Source organism: Branchiostoma lanceolatum, chromosome 13 (genome assembly GCF_035083965.1).
Source record: "Branchiostoma lanceolatum isolate klBraLanc5 chromosome 13, klBraLanc5.hap2, whole genome shotgun sequence".
In the NCBI taxonomy this organism is placed as follows: domain Eukaryota; kingdom Metazoa; phylum Chordata; class Leptocardii; order Amphioxiformes; family Branchiostomatidae; genus Branchiostoma; species Branchiostoma lanceolatum.
In genome coordinates, this window is record NC_089734.1 from 9,782,967 (window position 1) to 9,802,847 (window position 19,881).

At 37.7% G+C, this 19,881-nt stretch overlaps 2 protein-coding genes and 2 long non-coding RNA genes across 54 annotated transcripts in view; 3 read left to right on the plus strand and 1 right to left on the minus strand.

Annotated features, from left to right (window-relative positions):
* Positions 1–19,881, plus strand: part of LOC136447472 (mucin-3B-like) — a 180,292-nt gene that overhangs the window by 56,616 nt on the left and 103,795 nt on the right. For 38 of the 50 annotated variants that reach the window (XM_066446393.1, XM_066446440.1, XM_066446441.1 and 35 more), the window contains 24 exons: positions 4,095–4,196; positions 6,708–6,809; positions 8,186–8,287; positions 8,602–8,799; positions 8,990–9,091; positions 9,329–9,430; positions 10,807–10,908; positions 11,223–11,420; positions 11,611–11,712; positions 11,947–12,048; positions 12,290–12,391; positions 13,425–13,526; positions 13,837–14,034; positions 14,225–14,326; positions 14,640–14,837; positions 15,013–15,114; positions 15,346–15,447; positions 15,690–15,791; positions 16,394–16,579; positions 16,869–16,970; positions 17,217–17,402; positions 17,698–17,916; positions 19,210–19,311; positions 19,549–19,733. In XM_066446393.1, the coding sequence (XP_066302490.1) occupies positions 4,095–4,196; positions 6,708–6,809; positions 8,186–8,287; positions 8,602–8,799; positions 8,990–9,091; positions 9,329–9,430; positions 10,807–10,908; positions 11,223–11,420; positions 11,611–11,712; positions 11,947–12,048; positions 12,290–12,391; positions 13,425–13,526; positions 13,837–14,034; positions 14,225–14,326; positions 14,640–14,837; positions 15,013–15,114; positions 15,346–15,447; positions 15,690–15,791; positions 16,394–16,579; positions 16,869–16,970; positions 17,217–17,402; positions 17,698–17,916; positions 19,210–19,311; positions 19,549–19,733 (3,200 nt within the window). Of the gene's footprint in view, positions 1–4,094; positions 4,197–6,707; positions 6,810–7,050; positions 7,153–8,185; positions 8,288–8,601; positions 8,800–8,989; positions 9,092–9,328; positions 9,431–9,671; positions 9,774–10,806; positions 10,909–11,222; positions 11,421–11,610; positions 11,713–11,946; positions 12,049–12,289; positions 12,392–13,424; positions 13,527–13,836; positions 14,035–14,224; positions 14,327–14,639; positions 14,838–15,012; positions 15,115–15,345; positions 15,448–15,689; positions 15,792–16,393; positions 16,580–16,868; positions 16,971–17,216; positions 17,403–17,697; positions 17,917–19,209; positions 19,312–19,548; positions 19,735–19,881 lie in introns of all 50 variants that reach the window. The other 12 variants (XM_066446396.1, XM_066446438.1, XM_066446394.1 and 9 more) reach the window with 11 other exon arrangements.
* LOC136447475 (uncharacterized) overlaps positions 1–19,881 on the minus strand; it is a 162,181-nt gene that overhangs the window by 28,079 nt on the left and 114,221 nt on the right. The gene's annotated exons all lie outside the window — the stretch shown is intronic.
* On the plus strand, positions 1,966–3,860 carry LOC136447486 (uncharacterized). Its single transcript, XR_010757729.1, has 3 exons — positions 1,966–3,060; positions 3,371–3,568; positions 3,759–3,860. It is a non-coding gene; the product is annotated as an uncharacterized lncRNA (long non-coding RNA).
* Positions 5,605–6,488, plus strand: LOC136447487 (uncharacterized). Its single transcript, XR_010757730.1, has 3 exons — positions 5,605–5,674; positions 5,985–6,182; positions 6,373–6,488. It is a non-coding gene; the product is annotated as an uncharacterized lncRNA (long non-coding RNA).

The following is a 19,881-nucleotide window of genomic DNA, read 5'->3' on the forward strand; positions in this document are numbered from 1 at the left end:
ACCACGGGTAAAACTGCATTGACATTAATTACAGCGTTAAGAAATCGGCATATCATTAACATACATGGAGAAAAATTTGATTCACAATGATTGCTGTTCTAGTATTTCTTCTCAGTGAAAACTAAAACTTTTGGGACTATTGTCTAGACGACAACTAAATTAAATCTAACCACGCCTTTCTTCTTCATCTTCACATTTTATCTCAGAAAAAACGACACACGTTACAACTATTCCAACCACAGTAAGGCCAACCACACAGGTCACCACCTTACCCACTACGGTAAAGCCAACAACAAAAATTACAACAGGTAAATGTGCAATAGTTTATTCGGGAGTGAAGTATATAAACATATACAGGTATAGGTCCACAAAGGATCTTAACAACAGTGGACGTCTCCGTAAAAACTACGTACATTTCATTTCACTCACCGAACCAAACCACCAACAAAGCATCAATTGAAACATTAATACAAAGGTGTTCATCAATTGTAACATTTAATTCGCTATAAATCATCTTAGTCGTCACTGCTAAATCAAGCAGTTTACGGACAAATATACATTACAGGTGCCCAAGCCTCAGTAATTACAGAATAAGGCACAGATGCAAATTTGTCTTATCTCAGAGAAAACGACCAGGCGCACAACAGAAAAGACAACACTCCCTACAACAGTATTACCAACAACACACGTCTCGACGGAAAAAACTACAGCGCAGAGCACTGAAAAGACTACTTTACCAACTACCATAGTCACCACACAAAAAACGACACAGCAAACTACGCTACCATCTACAGTACAGCCTACAACCTTGGTCACCACGGGTAAAACTGCATTGACATTAATTACAGCGTTACGAAATCGGCATATCACCAACATACATGAAAATATTGATTCACGATGATTGCTGTTCTAACATTTCTTCTCAATTAAATCTAAAAGCAAAACTAAAACTCTGAGGACTATTGTCTAGACGACAACTAATCTAACCACGGCTTTCTTCTACATCTTCACATTTTATCTCAGACAAAACCACACACGTTACAACTATTCCGACCACAGTAAGGCCAACCTCACAAGTCACAACCTTACCCACTACGGTAAAGCCAACAACAAAAATCACAACAGGTAAATGTACAATAGTTTATTCGGGAGTGAAGTATGTAAATATATATATGTTTAGGTCCACAACGACCTCAACAACAGTGGACGTCTCCGGGAGAACGACGTACTTTTCATTTCACTCAATGCAAAAGCATACCACCAACAAGGCATCCATTCAAACATTACTACAAAGGTGTTCAAAAAGTGCAACATCTAACTCGTTTTGAATTATCTTAGTCATATCTGCTGAAGCAAGGAGTTAACGGAAAAATATGCATTATAGGTCCCCAAACATTTAGCGATTAGTCCCATATACAAATTTGTCTTCTATCAGAGAAAACGACCAGGCGCACAACAAAAAAGACAACACTTCCTACAACAGTAGTCCCAACAACACACGTCTCGACGGAAAGAACTACAGCGCAGAGCACTGAAAAGACCACTTTACCAACTACCATAGTCACCACACAAAAAACAACACAGCAAACTACGCTACCATCTACAGTACAGCCTACAACCTTGGTCACCACGGGTAAAACTACCTTGACATTAATTACAGCGTTATAAAATCGACTTATCACCAACAAACATGAAACAAATGATTCACAATGATTGCTCTTCTAACGTTTTTTCTCAATGAAAACTAAAGCTATTGGGACCATTGTATAGACGACTACTAATCTAACCACGCCTTTCTTCTACACCTTCAAATTTGATTTTAGACAAAACAACACACGTTACAACTATTCCAACTACAGTAAGGCCAACCACACAGGTCACCACTTTACCCACTACGGTGAAGCCAACAACAAAAATTACAACAGGTGAATTTCCAATACTTCATTCGGAAGTAAGATGTATTGACAGGTATTTGTGTAGGTCAACAAAGCGTCAACAACAGTGGATGTCACTAGTGAAACAACAAACTCTTCACCCAATATGAAAAGAATCAAATTACTGCTCTTAAAATTACTTCTCAATCAGAACTATAACTTCAAACATCATGGTGTAGATTCTAATCTAACGACGTCCTTTACCATATCTTCACATTTCATCTCAGACAAGACAACACACATTACCACAATACCAACCACGGTAAAGCCAACCACACAGGTCACCACCTTGCCCACTACGGTAAAGCCAACAACAAAAATCACAACAGGTAAATGTACAATATTTCATTCGGGAGTTATGTATATCATCAACAGATACAACAGATTTATCAACAGTTACGTCTACGGAAGAACAACGTACTTTTCTTTTCACTGACTGCAAAAGCATTCTACCAATAAAGCATCCATTCAAACATTACTACAAAGGTGTTCAGAAATTGAAACATTTACCTCATTATAAATTATCATAGTCATCTCTGCTGAAACAACCTGTTGACGGACAAATATACATTACAGGTGCCCAAGCATTCAGTTATAAGTCACAGATACAAATTTGTCTCATCTCAGAAAAAACTACCAGACGTACAACAGAAAAGACAACACTCCCTACAACAGTAGTACCAACAACACACGTCTCGACGGAAAGATCTACACCGCATACCACTAAAGAGACCACTTTACCAACTACCATAGTCACCACACAAAAAACAACACAGCAAACTACGCTACCATCCACAATACAGCCTACAACCTTGGTCACCACGGGTAAAACTGCATTGACATTAATTACAGCGTTACGAAATCGGCATATCACCAACATACATGGAGAAAAATTTGATTCACAATGATTGCTGTTCTAACATTTCTTCTCAATGAACACTAAAACTTTTGTGACTATTGTCTAGACGACAACTAAATTAAATCTAACCACGCCTTTCTTCTTCATCTTCACATTTTATCTCAGACAAAACAACACACGTTACAACTATTCCAACCACAGTAAGGCCAACCACACAGGTCACCACCTTACCCACTACGGTAAAGCCAACAACAAAAATCACAACAGGTAAATGTACAATAGTTTATTCGGGAGTGAAGTATGTAAATATACATATGTTTAGGTCCACAACGACCTCAACAACAGTGGACGTCTCCGGGAGAACGACGTACTTTTCATTTCACTCAATGCAAAAGCATACCACCAACAAGGCATCCATTCAAACATTACTACAAAGGTGTTCAAAAAGTGCAACATCTAACTCGTTTTGAATTATCTTAGTCATATCTGCTGAAGCAAGGAGTTAACGGAAAAATATGCATTATAGGTCCCCAAACATTTAGCGATTAGTCCCATATACAAATTTGTCTTCTATCAGAGAAAACGACCAGGCGCACAACAAAAAAGACAACACTTCCTACAACAGTAGTCCCAACAACACACGTCTCGACGGAAAGAACTACAGCGCAGAGCACTGAAAAGACCACTTTACCAACTACCATAGTCACCACACAAAAAACAACACAGCAAACTACGCTACCATCTACAGTACAGCCTACAACCTTGGTCACCACGGGTAAAACTACCTTGACATTAATTACAGCGTTATAAAATCGACTTATCACCAACATACATGAAACAAATGATTCACAATGATTGCTCTTCTAACGTTTTTTCTCAATGAAAACTAAAGCTATTGGGACCATTGTATAGACGACTACTAATCTAACCACGCCTTTCTTCTACACCTTCAAATTTGATTTTAGACAAAACAACACACGTTACAACTATTCCAACTACAGTAAGGCCAACCACACAGGTCACCACTTTACCCACTACGGTGAAACCAACAACTAAAATTACAACAGGTGAATTTCCAATACTTCATTCGGAAGTAAGATGTATTGACAGGTATTTGTGTAGGTCAACAAAGCGTCAAGAACTGTGGATGTCACTAGCGAAACAAATTCTTCTGTCAGTTTGGAAAAGATTTAGACTACTGCTCTTTAAATTACTTCTCAATCTGAACTATAACTTTAAACATCATAGTGTACATTCTAATCTAACCACGCCTTTTTCCATATCTTCACATTTCATCTCAGAGAAAACAACACACGTTACCACGATTCCAACCACGGCAAATCCAACCACAAAGGTCACAACCTTCCCAACTACGGTCAAGCCAACAACAAAGATTACAACAGGTAAATGTGCAATACTTTCTTTAGAAGTAAAATAGAGCAATAGGTATGTGACTGTGTAGGTCAACAAAGAGACCAACAACAGTGGATGTCACTAGAGAAACAACGCACTCTTTAGCTAATATGTAAAGAATTAGATTACTGCTCTTAAAATTACTTCTCAATCTGAAGTATAACTTTCAGTATCATGGTGTAGATTCTAATCTAACCACGCCATTTCCAATATCTTCACATCTCCTCACAGAACAAACAACACATATTACAACAATACCAACCACAGTAAAACCAACCACACAGGTCACCACTTTACCAACTACGGTCAAGCCAACAACAAAAATTACAACAGGTGAATGTCCAATACTTAATTCGGAAGTAAGATGTATTGACAGGTATTTGTGTAGGTCAACAAAGCGTCAACAACAGTGGATGTCACTAGTGAAACAACAAACTCTTCACCCAATATGAAAAGAATCAAATTACTGATCTTAGAATAACTTCTCAATCTGTACTATAACTTCAAACAGCATGGTGTAGATTCTAATCTAACGACGTCCTTTACCATATCTTCACATCTCATCTCAGACAAAACAACACACATTACCACAATACCAACCACGGTAAAGCCAACCACACAGGTCACCACCTTGCCCACTACGGTAAAGCCAACAACAAAAATCACAACAGGTGAATGTACAATATTTCATTCGGGAGTAATGTATATCATCAAGAGATACAACGGATTTATCAACAGTTACGTCTCCGGAAGAACAACGTACTTTTCTTTTCACTCACTGCAAAAGCATTCTACCAATAAAGCATCCATTCAAACATTACTACAAAGGTGTTCAGAAATTGAAACATTTACCTCATTATAAATTATCATAGTCATCTCTGCTGAAACAACCTGTTGACGGACAAATATACATTACAGGTGCCCAAGCATTCAGTTATAAGTCACAGATACAAATTTGTCTCATCTCAGTAAAAACTACCAGACGTACAACAGAAAAGACAACACTCCCTACAACAGTAGTACCAACAACACACGTCTCGACGGAAAGATCTACACCGCATACCACTAAAGAGACCACTTTACCAACTACCATAGTCACCACACAAAAAACAACACAGCAAACTACGCTACCATCCACAATACAGCCTTCAACCTTGGTCACCACGGGTAAAACTGCATTGACATTGATTACAGCGTTACGAAATCGGCATATCACCAACATACATGGAGAAAAATTTGATTCACAATGATTGCTGTTCTAACATTTCTTCTCAATGAACACTAAAACTTTTGTGACTATTGTCTAGACGACAACTAAATTAAATCTAACCACGCCTTTCTTCTTCATCTTCACATTTTATCTCAGACAAAACGACACTCGTTACAACTATTCCAACTACAGTAAGGCCAACCACACAGGTCACCACCTTACCCACTACGGTAAAGCCAACAACAAAAATCACAACAGGTAAATGTACAATAGTTTATTCGGGAGTGAAGTATGTAAATATACATATGTTTAGGTCCACAACGACCTCAACAACAGTGGACGTCCCCGGGAGAACGACGTACTTTTCATTTCACTCAATGCAAAAGCATACCACCAACAAGGCATCCATTCAAACATTACTACAAAGGTGTTCAAAAAGTGCAACATCTAACTCGTTTTGAATTATCTTAGTCATATCTGCTGAAGCAAGGAGTTAACGGAAAAATATACATTATAGGTGCCCAAACATTTAGCGATTAGTCCCATATACAAATTTGTCTTCTATCAGAGAAAACGACCAGGCGCACAACAAAAAAGACAACACTTCCTACAACAGTAGTCCCAACAACACACGTCTCGACGGAAAGAACTACAGCGCAGAGCACTGAAAAGACCACTTTACCAACTACCATAGTCACCACACAAAAAACAACACAGCAAACTACGCTACCATCTACAGTACAGCCTACAACCTTGGTCACCACGGGTAAAACTACCTTGACATTAATTACAGCGTTATAAAATCGACTTATCACCAACATACATGAAACAAATGATTCACAATGATTGCTCTTCTAACGTTTTTTCTCAATGAAAACTAAAGCTATTGGGACCATTGTATAGACGACTACTAATCTAACCACGCCTTTCTTCTACACCTTCAAATTTGATTTTAGACAAAACAACACACGTTACAACTATTCCAACTACAGTAAGGCCAACCACACAGGTCACCACTTTACCCACTACGGTGAAGCCAACAACTAAAATTACAACAGGTGAATGTCCAATACTTCATTCGGAAGTAAGATGTATTGACAGGTATTTGTGTAGGTCAACAAAGCGTCAAGAACTGTGGATGTCACTAGTGAAACAAATTCTTCTGTCAGTTTGGAAAAGATTTAGATTACTGCTCTTTAAATTACTTCTCAATCTGAACTATAACTTTAAACATCATAGTGTACATTCTAATCTAACCACGCCTTTTCCATATCTTCACATTTCATCTCAGAGAAAACAACACACGTTACCACGATTCCAACCACGGCAAATCCAACCACACAGGTCACAACCTTCCCAACTACGGTCAAGCCAACAACAAAGATTACAACAGGTAAATGTGCAATACTTTCTTTAGAAGTAAAATAGAGCAATAGGTATGTGACTGTGTAGGTCAACAAAGAGACCAACAACAGTGGATGTCACTAGAGAAAAAACGCACTCTTTAGCTAATATGTAAAGAATTAGATTACTGCTCTTAAAATTACTTCTCAATCTGAAGTATAACTTTCAGTATCATGGTGTAGATTCTAATCTAACCACGCCATTTCCAATATCTTCACATCTCCTCACAGAACAAACAACACATATTACAACAATACCAACCACAGTAAAACCAACCACACAGGTCACAACCTTACCAACTACGGTTAAGCCAACAACAAAAATTACAACAGGTGAATGTCCAATACTTAATTCGGAAGTAAGATGTATTGACAGGTATTTGTGTAGGTCAACAAAGCGTCAACAACATTGGATGTCACTAGTGAAACAACAAACTCTTCACCCAATATGAAAAGAATCAAATTACTGCTCTTAAAATTACTTCTCAATCAGAACTATAACTTCAAACATCATGGTGTAGATTCTAATCTAACGACGTCCTTTACCATATCTTCACATCTCATCTCAGACAAGACAACACACATTACCACAATACCAACCACGGTAAAGCCAACCACACAGGTCACCACCTTGCCCACTACGGTAAAGCCAACAACAAAAATCACAACAGGTGAATGTACAATATTTCATTCGGGAGTAATGTATATCATCAACATATACAACAGATTTATCAACAGTTACGTCTCCGGAAGAACAACGTACTTTTCTTTTCACTCACTGCAAAAGCATTTTACCAATAAAGCATCCATTCAAACATTACTACAAAGGTGTTCAGAAATTAAAACATTTACCTCATTATAAATTATCATAGTCATCTCTGCTGAAACAACCTGTTGACGGACAAATATACATTACAGGTGCCCAAGCATTCAGTTATAAGTCACAGATACAAATTTGTCTCATCTCAGAAAAAACTACCAGACGTACTAAAGAAAAGACAACACTCCCTACAACAGTAGTACCAACAACACACGTCTCGACGGAAAGATCTACACCGCATACCACTAAAGAGACCACTTTACCAACTACCATAGTCACCACACAAAAAACAACACAGCAAAGTACGCTACCATCCACAATACAGCCTACAACCTTGGTCACCACGGGTAAAACTGCATTGACATTAATTACAGCGTTACGAAATCGGCATATCACCAACATACATGGAGAAAAATTTGATTCACAATGATTGCTGTTCTAACATTTCGTCTCAATGAACACTAAAACTTTTGTGACTATTGTCTAGACGACAACTAAATTAAATCTAACCACGCCTTTCTTCTTCATCTTCACATTTTATCTCAGAAAAAACGACACACGTTACAACTATTCCAACCACAGTAAGGCCAACCACACAGGTCACCACCTTACCCACTACGGTAAAGCCAACAACAAAAATCACAACAGGTAAATGTACAATAGTTTATTCGGGAGTGAAGTATGTAAATATATATATATATATTTAGGTCCACAACGACCTCAACAACAGTGGACGTCTCCGGGAGAACGACGTACTTTTCATTTCACTCAATGCAAAAGCATACCACCAACAAGGCATCCATTCAAACATTACTACAAAGGTGTTCAAAAAGTGCAACATCTAACTCGTTTTGAATTATCTTAGTCATATCTGCTGAAGCAAGGAGTTAACGGAAAAATATGCATTATAGGTGCCCAAACATTTAGCGATTAGTCCCATATACAAATTTGTCTTCTATCAGAGAAAACGACCAGGCGCACAACAAAAAAGACAACACTTCCTACAACAGTAGTCCCAACAACACACGTCTCGACGGAAAGAACTACAGCGCAGAGCACTGAAAAGACCACTTTACCAACTACCATAGTCACCACACAAAAAACAACACAGCAAACTACGCTACCATCTACAGTACAGCCTACAACCTTGGTCACCACGGGTAAAACTACCTTGACATTAATTACAGCGTTATAAAATCGACTTATCACCAACATACATGAAACAAATGATTCACAATGATTGCTCTTCTAACGTTTTTTCTCAATGAAAACTAAAGCTATTGGGACCATTGTATAGACGACTACTAATCTAACCACGCCTTTCTTCTACACCTTCAAATTTGATTTTAGACAAAACAACACACGTTACAACTATTCCAACTACAGTAAGGCCAACCACACAGGTCACCACTTTACCCACTACGGTGAAGCCAACAACAAAAATTACAACAGGTGAATGTCCAATACTTCATTCGGAAGTAAGATGTATTGACAGGTATTTGTGTAGGTCAACAAAGCGTCAAGAACTGTGGATGTCACTAGTGAAACAACAAATTCTTCTGTCAGTTTGGAAAAGATTTAGATTACTGCTCTTTAAATTACTTCTCAATCTGAACTATAACTTTAAACATCATAGTGTACATTCTAATCTAACCACGCCTTTTTCCATATCTTCACATTTCATCTCAGAGAAAACAACACACGTTACCACGATTCCAACCACGGCAAATCCAACCACACAGGTCACAACCTTCCCAACTACGGTCAAGCCAACAACAAAGATTACAACAGGTAAATGTGCAATACTTTCTTTAGAAGTAAAATAGAGCAATAGGTATGTGACTGTGTAGGTCAACAAAGAGACCAACAACAGTGGATGTCACTAGAGAAAAAACGCACTCTTTAGCTAATATGTAAAAAATTAGATAACTGCTCTTAAAATTACTTCTCAATCTGAAGTATAACTTTCAGTATCATGGTGTAGATTCTAATCTAACCACGCCATTTCCAATATCTTCACATCTCCTCACAGAACAAACAACACATATTACAACAATACCAACCACAGTAAAACCAACCACACAGGTCACAACCTTACCAACTACGGTTAAGCCAACAACAAAAATTACAACAGGTGAATGTCCAATACTTAATTCGGAAGTAAGATGTATTGACAGGTATTTGTGTAGGTCAACAAAGCGTCAACAACATTGGATGTCACTAGTGAAACAACAAACTCTTCACCCAATATGAAAAGAATCAAATTACTGCTCTTAAAATTACTTCTCAATCAGAACTATAACTTCAAACATCATGGTGTAGATTCTAATCTAACGACGTCCTTTACCATATCTTCACATCTCATCTCAGACAAGACAACACACATTGCCACAATACCAACCACGGTAAAGCCAACCACACAGGTCACCACCTTGCCCACTACGGTAAAGCCAACAACAAAAATCACAACAGGTGAATGTACAATATTTCATTCGGGAGTAATGTATATCATCAACATATACAACGGATTTATCAACAGTTACGTCTCCGGAAGAACAACGTACTTTTCTTTTCACTCACTGCAAAAGCATTCTACCAATAAAGCATCCATTCAAACATTACTACAAAGGTGTTCAGAAATTGAAACATTTACCTCATTATAAATTATCATAGTCATCTCTGCTGAAACAACCTGTTGACGGACAAATATACATTACAGGTGCCCAAGCATTCAGTTATAAGTCACAGATACAAATTTGTCTCATCTCAGAAAAAACTACCAGACGTACAACAGAAAAGACAACACTCCCTACAACAGTAGTCCCAACAACACACGTCTCGATGGAAAGATCTACACCGCATACCACTAAAGAGACCACTTTACCAACTACCATAGTCACCACACAAAAAACAACACAGCAAAGTACGCTACCATCCACAATACAGCCTACAACCTTGGTCACCACGGGTAAAACTGCATTGACATTAATTACAGCGTTACGAAATCGGCATATCACCAACATACATGGAGAAAAATTTGATTCACAATGATTGCTGTTCTAACATTTCTTCTCAATGAACACTAAAACTTTTGTGACTATTGTCTAGACGACAACTAAATTAAATCTAACCACGCCTTTCTTCTTCATCTTCACATTTTATCTCAGAAAAAACGACACACGTTACAACTATTCCAACCACAGTAAGGCCAACCACACAGGTCACCACCTTACCCACTACGGTAAAGCCAACAACAAAAATCACAACAGGTAAATGTACAATAGTTTATTCGGGAGTGAAGTATGTAAATATATATATATATATTTAGGTCCATAACGACCTCAACAACAGTGGACGTCTCCGGGAGAACGACGTACTTTTCATTTCACTCAATGCAAAAGCATACCACCAACAAGGCATCCATTCAAACATTACTACAAAGGTGTTCAAAAAGTGCAACATCTAACTCGTTTTGAATTATCTTAGTCATATCTGCTGAAGCAAGGAGTTAACGGAAAAATATGCATTATAGGTGCCCAAACATTTAGCGATTAGTCCCATATACAAATTTGTCTTCTATCAGAGAAAACGACCAGGCGCACAACAAAAAAGACAACACTTCCTACAACAGTAGTCCCAACAACACACGTCTCGACGGAAAGAACTACAGCGCAGAGCACTGAAAAGACCACTTTACCAACTACCATAGTCACCACACAAAAAACAACACAGCAAACTACGCTACCATCTACAGTACAGCCTACAACCTTGGTCACCACGGGTAAAACTACCTTGACATTAATTACAGCGTTATAAAATCGACTTATCACCAACATACATGAAACAAATGATTCACAATGATTGCTCTTCTAACGTTTTTTCTCAATGAAAACTAAAGCTATTGGGACCATTGTATAGACGACTACTAATCTAACCACGCCTTTCTTCTACACCTTCAAATTTGATTTTAGACAAAACAACACACGTTACAACTATTCCAACTACAGTAAGGCCAACCACACAGGTCACCACTTTACCCACTACGGTGAAGCCAACAACAAAAATTACAACAGGTGAATGTCCAATACTTCATTCGGAAGTAAGATGTATTGACAGGTATTTGTGTAGGTCAACAAAGCGTCAAGAACTGTGGATGTCACTAGTGAAACAAATTCTTCTGTCAGTTTGGAAAAGATTTAGACTACTGCTCTTTAAATTACTTCTCAATCTGAACTATAACTTTAAACATCATAGTGTACATTCTAATCTAACCACGCCTTTTTCCATATCTTCACATTTCATCTCAGAGAAAACAACACACGTTACCACGATTCCAACCACGGCAAATCCAACCACACAGGTCACTACCTTCCCAACTACGGTCAAGCCAACAACAAAGATTACAACAGGTAAATGTGCAATACTTTCTTTAGAAGTAAAATAGAGCAATAGGTATGTGACTGTGTAGGTCAACAAAGAGACCAACAACAGTGGATGTCACTAGAGAAACAACGCACTCTTTAGCTAATATGTAAAGAATTAGATTACTGCTCTTAAAATTACTTCTCAATCTGAAGTATAACTTTCAGTATCATGGTGTAGATTCTAATCTAACCACGCCATTTCCAATATCTTCACATCTCCTCACAGAACAAACAACACATATTACAACAATACCAACCACAGTAAAACCAACCACACAGGTCACAACCTTACCAACTACGGTCAAGCCAACAACAAAAATTACAACAGGTGAATGTCCAATACTTAATTCGGAAGTAAGATGTATTGACAGGTATTTGTGTAGGTCAACAAAGCGTCAACAACAGTGGATGTCACTAGTGAAACAACAAACTCTTCACCCAATATGAAAAGAATCAAATTACTGATCTTAAAATAACTTCTCAATCTGTACTATAACTTCAAACAGCATGGTGTAGATTCTAATCTAACGACGTCCTTTACCATATCTTCACATCTCATCTCAGACAAGACAACACACATTGCCACAATACCAACCACGGTAAAGCCAACCACACAGGTCACCACCTTGCCCACTACGGTAAAGCCAACAACAAAAATCACAACAGGTAAATGTACAATATTTCATTCGGGAGTAATGTATATCATCAACATATACAACGGATTTATCAACAGTTACGTCTCCGGAAGAACAACGTACTTTTCTTTTCACTCACTGCAAAAGCATTTTACCAATAAAGCATCCATTCAAACATTACTACAAAGGTGTTCAGAAATTGAAACATTTACCTCATTATAAATTATCATAGTCATCTCTGCTGAAACAACCTGTTGACGGACAAATATACATTACAGGTGCCCAAGCATTCAGTTATAAGTCACAGATACAAATTTGTCTCATCTCAGAAAAAACTACCAGACGTACAACAGAAAAGACAACACTCCCTACAACAGTAGTCCCAACAACACACGTCTCGACGGAAAGATCTACACCGCATACCACTAAAGAGACCACTTTACCAACTACCATAGTCACCACACAAAAAACAACACAGCAAACTACGCTACCATCCACAATACAGCCTACAACCTTGGTCACCACGGGTAAAACTGCATTGACATTGATTACAGCGTTACGAAATCGGCATATCACCAACATACATGGAGAAAAATTTGATTCACAATGATTGCTATTCTAACATTTCGTCTCAATGAACACTAAAACTTTTGTGACTATTGTCTAGACGACAACTAAATTAAATCTAACCACGTCTTTCTTCTTCATCTTCACATTTTATCTCAGACAAAACGACACACGTTACAACTATTCCAACTACAGTAATGCCAACCACACAGGTCACCACCTTACCCACTACGGTAAAGCCAACAACAAAAATCACAACAGGTAAATGTACAATAGTTTATTCGGGAGTGAAGTATGTAAATATACATATGTTTAGGTCCACAACGACCTCAACAACAGTGGACGTCTCCGGGAGAACGACGTACTTTTCATTTCACTCAATGCAAAAGCATACCACCAACAAGGCATCCATTCAAACATTACTACAAAGGTGTTCAAAAAGTGCAACATCTAACTCGTTTTGAATTATCTTAGTCATATCTGCTGAAGCAAGGAGTTAACGGAAAAATATGCATTATAGGTGCCCAAACATTTAGCGATTAGTCCCATATACAAATTTGTCTTCTATCAGAGAAAACGACCAGGCGCACAACAAAAAAGACAACACTTCCTACAACAGTAGTCCCAACAACACACGTCTCGACGGAAAGAACTACAGCGCAGAGCACTGAAAAGACCACTTTACCAACTACCATAGTCACCACACAAAAAACAACACAGCAAACTACGCTACCATCTACAGTACAGCCTACAACCTTGGTCACCACGGGTAAAACTACCTTGACATTAATTACAGCGTTATAAAATCGACTTATCACCAACATACATGAAACAAATGATTCACAATGATTGCTCTTCTAACGTTTTTTCTCAATGAAAACTAAAGCTATTGGGACCATTGTCTAGACGACAACTAATCTAACCACGCCTTTCTTCTACACCTTCAAATTTGATTTTAGACAAAACAACACACGTTACAACTATTCCAACCACAGTAAGGCCAACCACACAGGTCACCACCTTACCCACTACGGTAAAGCCAACAACAAAAATCACAACAGGTAAATGTGCAATAGTTTATTCGAGTGAAGTATATTAACATATACAGATGTAGAATCACCAAGGATCTAAACAACAATGGACATCTCCGCAAAATCGACGTACTTTTCATTTCACTCACTGAATCATACCACCAACAAAGCATCCATTAAAACATTACTACAAAGGAGTTCATCAACTGCAACATTTAATTCGTTATCAATTGTCTTAGTCGTCACTGCTGAAACAAGCAGTTAACGGACAAATATGCATAACAGCTGCCCAGGCATTCAGTAATTACAGAAAAATCAAAGATACAAATTTGTCTTATCTCAGAGAAAACGACCAGGCGCACAACAGAAAAGACAACACTCCCTACAACGGTAGTCCCAACAACACACGTCTCGACGGAAAGATCTACAGCGCATACCACTGAAAAGACCACTTTACCGACTACCATAGTCACCACACAAAAAACAACACAGCAAACTACGCTACCATCAACAGTACAGCCTACAACCTTGGTCACCACGGGTAAAACTACGTTGACATTAATTACGGCGTTATGAAATCGGCGGTATGAAAATGATTCACAATGATTGCTGTTCTAACATTTCTTCTCAATGAAAACTAAAACTTTGGGGACTATTGTGTAGACGGCATCTAATCTAACCACGCCTTTCTTCTACATCTTCACATTTCATCTCAGACAAAACAACACACGTTACAACTATTCCAACCACAGTAAGGCCAACTACACAGGTCACCACCTTACCCACTACGGTAAAGCCAACAACAAAACTTACAACAGGTGAATGTCCAATACTTAATTCGGAAGTAAGATGTATTGACAGATATATGTGTAGCTGAACAAAACGTCAACAACAGTGGATGTCACTTATGAAACATAAAACTCTTTACCCAATATGAAAAGAATTAGATTACTGGTTTTAAAATTACTTCTCAATCTGAACTAAAACTTTAAACATCATGGTATAGATTCTAATCTAACCACGCCCTTTTCCATATCTTCATATCTTAGAGAAAACATCACACGTTACAACTATTCCAACCACAGTAAGGCCAACCACACAGGTCACAACCTTTCCAACTACAGTTAAGCCAACAACAAAGATTACAACAGGTAAATGTGCAATACTTTATTTGGAAGTAAAATAAATCAATAGGTATGTGACTGTGTAGGTTAACAAAGATCCAACAACAGTGGATGTCACCAGTGAAACAACGCACTCTTTACCCGATATGAGAAGAATTAGATTAATGCTCTTAAATATACTTCTCAATCTGATCTATAACTGTTATAGCATCATGGTGTAGATTCTAATCTAACCACGCCCTTTTCCATGTCTTTACATCTCATCTCAGACAAAACAACACACATTACCACAATACCAACCACGGTAAAGCCAACCACACAAGTCACCACATTACCCACTACGGTAAAGCCAACAACAAAAATCACAACAGGTAAATATGCAATATTTTACTCGGAAGTGAAGTATATGAACATATACAGGTGTAAGTCCACAAAGGATCCACCAGAACATGGACGTCTCCGGGAGAACGACGTACTTTTTTTCATTTCACTCACTGCAAAAGCAGCAAAGCATCCATTCAAACATTACTACAAACGTGTTAGAAAAGTTCAACATATAACTCATTTTGAATTATCTTAGTCATATCTGCTAAAGCAAGCAGTTAATGGAAAAATATGCATTATAGGTCCCCAAACATTTAGTGATTAGTCACATATACAAATACGGTAATTCCAACAACAAAACTAACAGCTCTCCCAACCACCCACAAGCCTACGACGCAAATTACGACAGGTAAATGTGCAATATATTTGAAAGTAAAACATGTAAACTAATGTACATACATTTATATGAAAATAGACGAAACCACACCTTTACATTCTAGACATATATATATATAAATATATAGCTACACATCTTTACAAAAAAGCAATGTAAAACTTAATGCATGTGAATGAAGCTAACCGCTTCTAGCAGCTAACAGCTAACGAACAAACCAATATAATTTTTTTATCTCCATACCGCTTACTACAGAGAAGACAACACTTCCAACAACGGTAGTCCCAACGACACACATCTCTACGGAAGAAACTACAGAGCAGACAACCGAAAAGACAACAATACCAACTACAATTGTGACTACTCAAAAATCAACACAACAAACTACTCAAAAGACTTCGATACCAACCACAGTGCAACCTACAACAGATGTTACAACAGGTAAAACCACTCATCCCTTCATAAACAATGATAAATAAGTTTCTCCTGCGAATTGTCAGTCCCTATCAAGATATCAACAAACCGATTTACAACAAATGTCGAATGGTTGATATGTATAGTAGAATTTCCAACGGATAAAAAAAGAAAAACAATTTCTTAGGAATCAACATATTTTCAAATTTAAAAAAAGGAATTAAATTGTTAGGTATATTTCCATTGAAAGAGTCATGTAGATAGCTCTTCCAATAAACTGAATCAGAAATTATTAAAGTTTGACATTTTATTGCAGAGGAAACCACCCAATTCACCACTATCCCAACGACGGTAAATCCAACAACAAAACTAACAACTCTCCCAACCACCCACAAGCCTACGACGCAAATTACGACAGGTAAATGTGCAATATATTTGAAAGTAAAACATGTAAAGCAATGTACAAACATTTATATCAATAAACACGAAACCACACCTTTATATTATATATATATATATATATATATATATAGCTACACATCTTTACCAAAAAGCAATGTAAAACTTAATGCATGTGAATGAAGCTAACCGCTTCAAGCAGCTAACAACTAACGAACAAACCAATATAACATGTTTTTTTTTATATCCATACCGCTTACAACAGAAAAAACAACACTTCCAACAACAGTAGTCCCAACGACACACATCTCTACGGAAGAAACTACAGAACAGACCACCGAAAAGACAACAATACCAACTACAATTGTGACTACTCAAAAATCAACACAACAAACTACTCAAAAGACCACAATACCATCAACAGTACAACCTACAACAGAGGCCACAACAGGTAAAACCACTCATCCCTTCAAACACTATGAAAAGTAGGCTTGGCCTACGCACTAACAGTGTCGAGATATTAACACGCCAATTTCCAAAGTCCCTACCAACATATTAAAGAAACAATTGCCAACGAGTACTAGACGTTCAATGTGTATGGCAGAATTTCCAACAGAGGGGATGAAAAATATGCAATTTCTTAACAAATCCCTTGAATTGAAATATTTCAGACAAAGAAAGACATATATACAATGCTCTCTAATTACATTTTTCTGAAAATGATTGAATGTGGAATTTTATTATAGAGAAAACAACGCGAGTCACCACAATCCCTACGACGGTGCATCCAACAACACAAATAACAACTCTTCCAACGACGTTGCACCCAACAACACAACTAACAACTTTCCCAACGACGATGCATCCAACAACACAAATAACAACTCTCCCAACGACGATAAATCCAACAACACAAATAACAACTCTCCCAACCACGTTTAAGCCAACGACACAAGTTACCACGGGTAAATGTGCTATATACATCTTTGGAAGTAACTCATATGAACAGAAGTAAGTACACGAACCCACACTTCAACATTCCAGATGTCATAACAATGTATTAAGTCATAGCGAACAATTTATCTAATCTCAGAGAAAACAACTACACACAGAGCGGAAGATACAGCATATCCTACAACGCTAGTCCCAGCAAAACATGTAACTTCGAAAAGAACTAAAGCACAGTCTACCGAAAGGACAACGACACCAAGTACAATTGTCAACACTAAAAAAACAACACCACAAACTACTACTGAAAAAACAACATATATCACCACAATTAAAATTACCGCAATTCCAACGACACAACTTACCACCATCTTAACGACGTTAAAACCAACAACATAACTTACAAATTCTAAAGGTACATCGCATTTAGTAACGGAAATATGTCAACACACGCATTTACATATCTACGGAGCATCTTGTGACAGAGGTCATCAGTCTAAGGTTTCCAGCAACAATATATGCATACCATTAAATGATAGAAGCATTAATAAGAAAACTTTCATTCAAACAATACTTGACGTGATAGAAAAAGGTCAGCATCACCTTCATTGCATCTTTTGCAGCAAAAACAAATATTGGCATATCTACAGACCAGGTATCCTTACAATTTCTATGTTTATCAGCAATAAGAATTCACACTATCTTACCTCTGACACAACTACGCGGGTAACAACGGAGAAAACAACTCTGCCAACAACACTAGTCCCGACAACACATATCTCGACCGAAAGACGTACAGCACAAACCACCGAAAAGACAACTTTACCAACTACCATTGCCACCACACAAAAAACGACACAGCAATCTACCCATAAATCAACGTTACCATCCACAGTACAATCTACAACCTTAGTAACCACGGGTAAATCTCCACACTTTATTTCAGACAAAATCACAGAGTGCATCACTGTTCCAACAACGATGAAACCAACCAGTCTAATGACCACAGGACATTGTGCAATAGTTTTAGTAACACAGAAAAACATGTATATCCATATGCCAATAAATTAAACGCACATTCCAGATATATGTCCTCACAGCAGAACCGTTTGCCATATATCACAACGTTTTATTATATCAGGGAAAACCACATCGCTTACAACGGAAAGGACAACACTTCCAACAAAGGGAGTACCAACGACATACATATCTACGAAACGAACTACAGCACAGACTACCGAAAAGACAACAATACCAATTACTATTGTGAACTGAATCAGAAATTATTAAAGTTTGACATTTTATTGCAGAGGAAACCACCCAATTCACCACTATCCCAACGACGGTAAATCCAACAACAAAACTAACAACTCTCCCAACCACCCACAAGCCTACGACGCAAATTACGACAGGTAAATGTGCAATATATTGGAAAGTAAAACATGCAAACTAATGTACATACATGTATATTAATAAACACCAAACCACGCCTTTATATTATAGATATAAATAGATATATAGCTACACATCTTTACCATAAAAGCAATGTAAAACTTAATGCATGTGAATGAAGCTAACCGCTTCTAGCAGCTAACAGCTATCGAAGAAACCAATATAATTTTTTTTAATCTCCACACCGCTCATAACAGAGAAGACGACACTTCCAACAACAGTAGTCCCAACGACACACATCTCTACTGAAGAAACTACAGAACAGACAACCGAAAAGACAACAATACCAACTACAATTGTGACTACTCAGAAATCAACACAACAAACTACTCAAAAGACCACAATACCATCAACAGTACAACCTACAACAGAGGCCACAACAGGTAAAACCACTCATCCCTTCAAACACTATGAAAAGTAGGCTTGGCCTACGCACTAGCAGTGCCGAGATATTAACACGCCAATTTCCAAAGTCCCTACCAACATATTACCGGAACAATTGCCAACGAGTACTAGACGTTCAATGTGTA